At 35.3% G+C, this 8,710-nt stretch overlaps 1 protein-coding gene across 1 annotated transcript in view; it reads left to right on the plus strand.

The window, feature by feature from the left end:
* LOC109847178 (far upstream element-binding protein 2-like) overlaps positions 655-8,710 on the plus strand; it is a 10,055-nt gene continuing 1,999 nt past the window's right edge. Inside the window, exons 1-5 of the mRNA XM_020416423.1 lie at positions 655-790; positions 891-1,076; positions 1,173-1,268; positions 1,357-1,428; positions 4,128-4,247. Of these exons, the coding sequence (XP_020272012.1) occupies positions 680-790; positions 891-1,076; positions 1,173-1,268; positions 1,357-1,428; positions 4,128-4,247 (585 nt within the window). The 5' untranslated portion in view covers positions 655-679. The remainder of the gene's footprint in view (positions 791-890; positions 1,077-1,172; positions 1,269-1,356; positions 1,429-4,127; positions 4,248-8,710) is intronic.

An 8,710-nucleotide genomic window follows, 5' to 3' on the forward strand; every position in this document is an offset into this window, starting at 1 on the left:
CATAAGTATTCTTTTTTGCTCTGCTGCATTGTTGGCTACAAATATTAGTGATTTGGTTGGTCCATCCCATAGGATTTTCTTGTTCTTTTCTGTACTGAGGTTTGTTTCTTAGGTTTTGATGCTTATAGTTAATTTGGGAGACCAGAAGTTTGCTTGAGGGATTCACCATAATCCTAGCCGCCTGAAAATAATATACTAAAATCACGTAGCATGCACTTTACATGGTTAATTGATACATCCATGTGTTCCCATTGTGGTGATCACATGTACCTACCCGGTTGATAAATGGCTCCTCTATGTTTCATGCTGGTTTTACTGTCAGGTTAGCATATAGAGAGTTGGATATATAGAGCTGTAGATCAGCCAGTTGTCTCAATATAGAATGATATATAAGTTGTTACTTTTCTTTTGCTTTTATTGTTTGATTTCACCTTTTGCATAGTCCACCATCAGCCTCGCACACCATTCATTATGATAACACTTCAGAATGCAATATCTAATTTGTCAACTCCCATTTCATTTAATTGATGTGTTTGAATCTTATATGAATATCATTACGAGCATTATGGTAAATCTGTTTGGTGTCATCATACGGAAGTTTGACTTTTTTGGATGTTTAGGTAGTACATGTAAATGCTTTATGTTGATTTAATTATACTGTTTTCATTATTCAGACTATATGCAGAAGCCTATGAGTCAGATCCCTTCCCAGGTAGGCATGACTCAGCCCACATCGTTTACTCCATATGGCTATGGCGCTAGCAAGAAGATAGACGTTCCAAATGGAAGGGTATACAGCTTTTGTCTCACTTGTTGACATTCATAAATTTGTTGGGATTGATTTAGTTTTATATTCCTAGTTCTTGCAAGCTTAGATTGTCATTTTTTAGGTTGGAGTTATCATTGGGAAAAGTGGAGAGACAATTAGAAATCTTCAGCTACAATCTGGGGCTAAAATTCAAGTGACCAGAGATATGGATGCTGATCCTAATTCACAGACAAGGCCTGTCGAACTCACTGGTACATCCGAACAAGTCAGTAGGGCAGAACAGTTGATTAATGACTTGCTCGCGGAGGTACACTTCATACACTTAATTTAGCTGTTTAGTTGAAATTTGTTTGCATATAATTGATGTTAGCTAGTCATTCTATTAACATGACATCTGACGCAGGCAGATGCTGGGGCTTCTGGCAGTGTATCTAATCGAAGATTTGGTGGAGATGTAGCTGGTGCTGAGCATTTCTCCATGAAAGTTCCTAATAACAAGGTCGGCTAGCTAAATATAGTTTTTTTTTGTTTAATAAAGTGATGTTTCTTTTGAATTCTTAGTGGCCTTCATGTTTGCTTTCATTCAGGTTGGTCTTATCATTGGTAAAGGTGGCGAGACAATTAAGACCATGCAAGCTAACAGTGGAGCTCGTATCCAGGTTTGTATTTTATTTTTTTGAACATATTCATATATTCTGGGTTTTTAACTTTCATGCTTTTCCTTTGTCACATGGGAAGCATGTCATGTGTCTAATGATATGTACCTTACTTCTCTAATTATTATGTTTATGTGTAATAATCTTAGTTTCATTAATTTCAAATTACATTTATAGTGTGTGACAATATTTGCTTCCTCTTAATCAGCAATGCTTGTGGCCCTGGCTTAGTATATGGTTGAGATATGAGGTTGTCTTTCCAATTCGTATAGGTTTTATGTTTCCTAATTTGACTAAGTCTGACTAATATATCTTTTGACAAGCCTGTGATCTGAAAGTTTGGCAAGTTGCACGAACTCATTGTGAATCACCACTTGGATGCCAAGTTGTTTAATTTTTAAGTTCTCTCCTTAATATATATTAGAGATACAAGTATATAATGGTGGTAGAGGCTTTTCTTTAGATTAAAAAGTGAAATTTGATAAGTGACAAGCAAGTTCTGTTATTCATGAGACAAAAATTTTATTTGGGTCTTCTGTGTGATTCAGGTTTGTACACAAGTGCATGCTTTACAAAACTTGCTTGTCATTTATTGTGTTCCCCATCAGCTAGATCTTTCCTCTAATAGAAAATATTTTATTTAAGAACAAATTTTTTAAACAGACCCGTTTCAATTTTTAATTTTCAAAACCGACTCTTTTTTTTTTATTTACCAAAACCGACCCGATTTTATGATTAGCAGATTAATCACCTTCCTAAATAGTCGGGGTTGGCAACCCCGACTATTTAGGACGGTGTTAAACCCTAATTAGAAGCATTAAACCCTAAAAATTAATGTCCTAAATAGTCGGGGTTGCCAACCCCGACTATTTAGGAAGTTAATTTTTAGGGTTTAAGGCTTTTAATTGGGGTTTAACACCGTCCTAAATAGTCGGGGTTGCCAACCCCGACTATTTAGGAAGGTGATTAGTCTGCTAATCACAAAATCGGGTCGGTTTTGGTAAATAAAAAAAAAAAGTCGGTTTTGAAAATAAAAAGTTGGAATGGGTCTGTTTAAAAAATTTGTTCTTTATTTAACTAATTATAGACTGTCATGTTCTTTAGTTTAGAATAAGAAACAAACTCACTGGCCAATGCATGAGCTATGTGTTTATTCTTGAATCCTAAGAAATTTTGCTTGTATATATAGGGAATGATGAGTATGAGGTGGCGGCTCATTGTGCTAAATGAGCTACCAAGAATAGAGTGATGAGGCTGCATATATATATATATATATATATATATATATATATATATATATATATATATTATATATATATATATATATATATATATAATGATAGGTTATGAGGTGCGGCTCATTATGCTAAATGAGCTACCAAGAAATAGAGTGGTGAGGTGCATATATATATATATATATATATATATATATATATATATATATATAATAATATATATATATGATGAGAAAATGGAGAAACTTGGTACAAGTTGCTCCAAGCAACTTGATAGTGATGTAGTCTAATCTTGTCCCTACATTGGAGTTGATAAGGGTGGTTGAGGTCTTCGAGGTGTGATGTAGGGGCAAGATTAGGCCACATCACTACCAAGTTGCTTTAAGCAACTTGGTACTAAGGTTCTTCATATTTCTCATATATATATATATATATATATAATATATAATATATATATATATATATATATATAATATGAGATGGCGAGACTCATTGTGCTAAATGAGCTACCGAGAAATAGAGTTGTGAGGTGCAGCACCTTTTGATGTGACTAGTAAGGTGGCCTCACTATTTGACTATCTCTTAGTAGCCTATTTTGTAAAATGAGCTGCCACTGCATATTCATTTATGCCCGCCTCAAAAAAAAGACACGCACGTATATAAATATATATATATAATAGTATGTATATATTATATATATATATATATATATATATATATATATATATATATATAGAGAGAGAGAGAGAGAGAGAGAGAGAGAGAGAGAGAGATAGGTATGCTTGGTACCAAGCACAAGTTTTGTGCTTGGTAGTGAGATAGCATATTCCCCTCCACTCATTGAAATCGGAGCCCACATTCACGTGGGTTGGGGAGTGGTTGAGAATTGAAATGAATGGATGAGAATAGGATACCTCACTACCAAGTACAAAATTTCTGCTTGGTACCAAGCATACCCATTTTTCTCATATATATATATATATATATATATATACACACACACATGTAGATACATACATACATATATACACACATACACACATATATGTAGAATTAGACTATTCCAATTGATGATCCCTTCCATTCATCGTGATCCAAATGTCTCAAAACATCAATAAAATAAAAATCACGATGATTAAATACTTCTAACACATATTTTTTATTATCTCTTTAGTTATATTGTTGTAAAATCGTTAATGTTACAATCACTTGATGCATGAGTAACCACAACCCAACATGGCTAATTTTTTGTTTGTATACAATAAAAAATATATAAATCAAAATGAATGGAGTGGATTGAGTAATTTGATAACATATAATATAGTTTTGAAGGTGCTACTTTAGATTGAATCTAAGATGCCTCCTTATGATTTATGAACACTTTTCCACACACACATGTATATTCTTGTGCTACTTCTGTTTATTTGTTTGTTAGTACTTGACTTGAGACTACATTGTTCTTTCCAGGTTATACCTTTACATCTCCCCCCCGGAGATACATCCAATGAAAGAACTGTGCACATGGAAGGGACAAATGAACAAATAGAAGCAGCCAAAAAGTTAGTTAATGAGATCGTCAATAGTGAGGTACCTGAAGGGGTTCTCCCTGGGCTTCTAATGCCTGTTCACAGATTTCAATATTTTGTATAGCAACATGATCATTGTGTTTTATGATGCCTTCTTTTTTAAAAAGATTGCAATGCACAGTAAGAAAACAATTACTTATAGCTGTAGGCATTCTATTGTTTATTTACATATGTTGACTGATAGTTTGAATCTGAATTTGCTTTAGGAATCTCGTCATATTTAGTCTACAATACTTGTTACTTTCCAGTATAGGCCTGGATACTGTCCGAATAGAATAAAGCTATATTTATTACTTTCCAGTATAGCAGTTGTACTGTCTATTGGACATAGGCTTTCTCTTACTGACTATTAGCATTACTCTTAGGCTTCGAGAAATAGTTACAATGAGATCCTGTTAGTTTTCTTTTTCTTGTTGATTAGGGGTGTTATCGGAGCGGATACGGTTCGGATATGACACTTACGCTTTTTATAAACGGATACGAATACAGATACAGATCATTCTCGGTAAGAAAAAACACTAACCATATCCGCACTTATCGGAAACGGATACAAGATCAGATATTTGAGAATTGAATCGGATATGATCACGGATATAAACGGATATTCATATATAATTAGAATTACAACCAAATAGGTTTAAATGTATGTGGTTGTAGGCTACGGATTACATCATCATTCCCAACGTAGGAGCAGTTTCCACACCTTAGTGTCAACCATAACAAAGTCACTCTTTTTTACTGCAATCTTTATCTAATCATATGTAGATGCAGCCAATCTCAAATGCACTAATAATAGCAAAACCACAAAGAAAAACGCGAACCCATTTTCATATACAGCCAATCTCAAATGCATTCATTCAAGCCATGGAGACATAGATAGTTTAGATGCCCGTAATTTTTGTTCAATATTTAAAACTTATGAGTTTTGGTTAAAGATTCAAATTTCAAAAGGAAAACGCGAACCCATTTTCATAACAAAGCTAAATTCTAATCAAGTACCCAATCAAAAAAAATTAGGGAAATTGAGTGTGTATCGGACCTTGTAGGCCCAAGAACCAGAAGGTCTCTGCTCTCAGATCCTTACGGTCTTATCGCCGCTGCAAGAAGCGAGCATCGTCGATATTACTCCGGCGCTGGTCACCGGATTCCAAGCCAAGCTCCAAACCCTATCGGTGTGCCCTTCGAGCTGCTGAATCTCTTTTAGGTCAAAGTTACCGTCTAAAAAGTCCATCTCCATAGATCGAAGTGGGGGTTGAATGATGAGTGATTAGGATTAGGGTTTTCGATTTGGGAATTTGGGGATACTAAATTTTCTTCTTTTTTTCTCCTTGTGATCTTGTGGTTTCCGAACATGGAGAATTGGGAAGAAAGGACGAGTAGGAAAGGTTTTGACTGTGTTATTGAATAGTGTTGCTTCGCACGAAAAAATTAACTTAGGTTTTTCTCAAAGAACTGAGTTTTTCTCAAAGAACTGAGGGCGCAGGCGGCTGGATCCAGCGACGGGTTGGGAGTGGATGCAGGTGGTTGGATCCGGCGGCGGGTTGGGAGTGGACGCAGGCGGTTGGGAGGGCGGAGGCTGAAATTGAGGAGAGGAGAAGGGCGGTTGGGACTTGGGAGGGCTAGGGTTTTTAGTTTTTACTTTTTTCTTTTGGTTTTGGGTTAGCGGGTTTGTAATTATAAATTTGGGACCCGATTACCCGAATCATTATTACATTGCGGATATCCGTATCCGCAACCCTCATATCCGTATCCGAAAAAAATTCCGAAACTAGATCCGTATCCGAAACCGTATCCGCTCGGTTTCAAAATTAGCTTACCATATCCGCATCCGTTCGGATACGGATGCGGATCGGTTCGGATATATCCGAACCGTTTGGCACCCCTATTGGTGATAGTTTGACAGATATGATAGTCACTTCAATTCTTTGGAGGTTTTGCCTCTAAATATGTCAAATAACAGATGCTTCTTATTTGATGATAATCCTAGCCCCAGTAGGTATAACACTGTCTGTTGGCGCACTATGATTTTCTTTTTGGGGGTAGACGTCATGATCCCATGCAATTTACATCGCTGTGTATCCTATCCATGCTACTAATTTTATGTGGCCAAATGCCAATATTTGAGCTACAGAGGAGTTCGTCTTCATCTGGTTTTTTGGTACCTTTTCCCCTTAAATATTTTCTGCATATTGTGTTAAGTTTTGCATTTAAGTTGGCAGCATTCGACAAGGTCTAGCAGGCGCTTGATACGAGATCATCTAAAGCATATACTTACAAGACAAGAAGGGATAGCATTGGAGGCCCAGCAACAAGGGTTGGAATGGCATCCCTTATACTTTAAGTAGTAGTCTAATATGATCTCTTCTTGACCTTTTTCAATCACATTTGATCGATCAATGTCAACTTCTGCATATCTTTCATATTTTCAAGGTTTCGCTCTTTGATCATATATTGCTTGATTGAATCAGTGGGTTCCTTTGGAGAAAAGGATATATTGTTATGAGAAAATATAGAATATCGAAGATTTGACCAGTGCAGAAACTTCATTGTTGGAACTTTTATGGTTTTTAGGGTATCATAGTTGGAAATTTATGGTAATATCCAAGTACAAACAGCTAGGCTAAACATGACCATTTTGATCATATGATAACGGAAAGGAAAAGTGCTGGTTATGTTATGAACTTGTTCTTGTTGAGAGTTATTGTAGGATTGGCTTGTGTTGGTGATCCCAACACATCACAGCTGTCTAGGAAGCAGTTGCTTTTCTTTCATGGCTTGGTACGGTATGGTCTTAAATCTCCCCTCCTGTAATAACTGTTTGAAATTTTGATTGAAACACCTGAAGTTCAATGCTTATCAGGAAATTGAATAGAAGATATGTCATCTATTTCTAGTGATTATTGAGTTTGGAGATTCATTAAATTTTTATACTGCTGTCAACTTCTTCTGAACCTTGTTTTCACTAAAAGATATATTCTAGCTTTCCTATATGTTGGAGCAGTTCTGGTACAAGAGACATACAGTCCTCTTATTCCACTGAAATTGGATTATTACTATTATTATTTTGTTTGGTACCTTAAATTCTCCGAGGTTACCCATCCCTTATTATTGTCTTTTTATACTAACTCTTGCTGTGATTGTTTACATTTCCTCAATGACTTCAATTTTATTTTTAATTTTTTATTTTAGTTTTATTGGTTTTTGCGATGTTAACAAATATTTCATGCTGTTGAATACTTGAAAAAATTATTTTAATTATATCATATTGCTATCCTTGTGGAAATTGCAGGTAGTTTATAGATCATCAAGAATCAAACTATTGCTGTGATAATTGAAATATTTTTTTATTACTGTTATAATTATTACTATCATCAATATTACTGCAAAAATCGACATTAAGTCCTTCATTTTGTCTCGTCATCTTAGTCCACGAGTGCTTGCATGTAGTGCTTTAATGATCCACTTTATTTTACCTTGTAATTTCGTCCCTTTCTCGTCACATAAAATTGTGATTCATGCAGTTTAGTTCCCTCTATTCTATTTCTCCTTCTTCTTTAATCATGATGTAATTTGACCGGCTATTCGTGATATCATAATGTTCTTGCTCTTCTCTAAATAGAGGTTTTCCTATAATATCATTCAGGTTGACTATTATACTATTTCGCAGTCGTTTGCTCATTTATAGTATGTTAGCACTGATGCTTATTTTCCATTGAGCAGCTACTGCTAGAGGTGTTAAAGTTTTATGCTCTAGCATTTCAGTTAGTATAGAGCCAGCTGTATGAACAGCTACATAAATCGCAGACCACCTGAATCTGGAACTTTCTGACTGGTTGTACATATTTTAGTGAGATTAAATTCCTCTACGATAGAGCTTGTAATTTGGAATTGATAGTGGTACAGCGGTTGCTTAGAATGATGGGTCTTATTGCTTGTAATTAGATTAGTTTTGCTTTGTTTTTATGAGTTTTCTAACATGGTCATATAGTAATAAGGCCTTGCTTGTTGTTATACACTTGAATTCTGTTCAACTCATATTTCTATTTTCATTTATCATGTTTACACATACTTTCTTGCAATTTCAGGATTTAAAAAGGAATATTAATACACCAACTTAAAGCCTATAAAAGGTCATGGTATAAAAGGGTCATGGAGTGCCTCATTAATTCATGTATTCCTCATGATGCTCATCACCTTCCATTTGATGATCTCAGAGTTTTTCTTGCATTACTCTAATTGTATTGTTTAAAATGCCATACTTCGGTGGCACTGGCACTTCAGGCATTTTGTTGGTTAATGGTGTGGAGGTGGAACTACTTCCTATCAAACACATCTTTTCAATTCTTAAACGTGCTAAAAACCACTATACACATCAGTCTAGTCAGACGGACCCCAATGTTGCTTCATCTGGGAAGAAGCAATCTGTTTATGACCAAAAATTGTAGTCTATTGGTTAGAGATAAG

Source organism: Asparagus officinalis, chromosome 1, assembly GCF_001876935.1.
Source record: "Asparagus officinalis chromosome 1, Aspof.V1, whole genome shotgun sequence".
NCBI classification, from domain to species: domain Eukaryota; kingdom Viridiplantae; phylum Streptophyta; class Magnoliopsida; order Asparagales; family Asparagaceae; genus Asparagus; species Asparagus officinalis.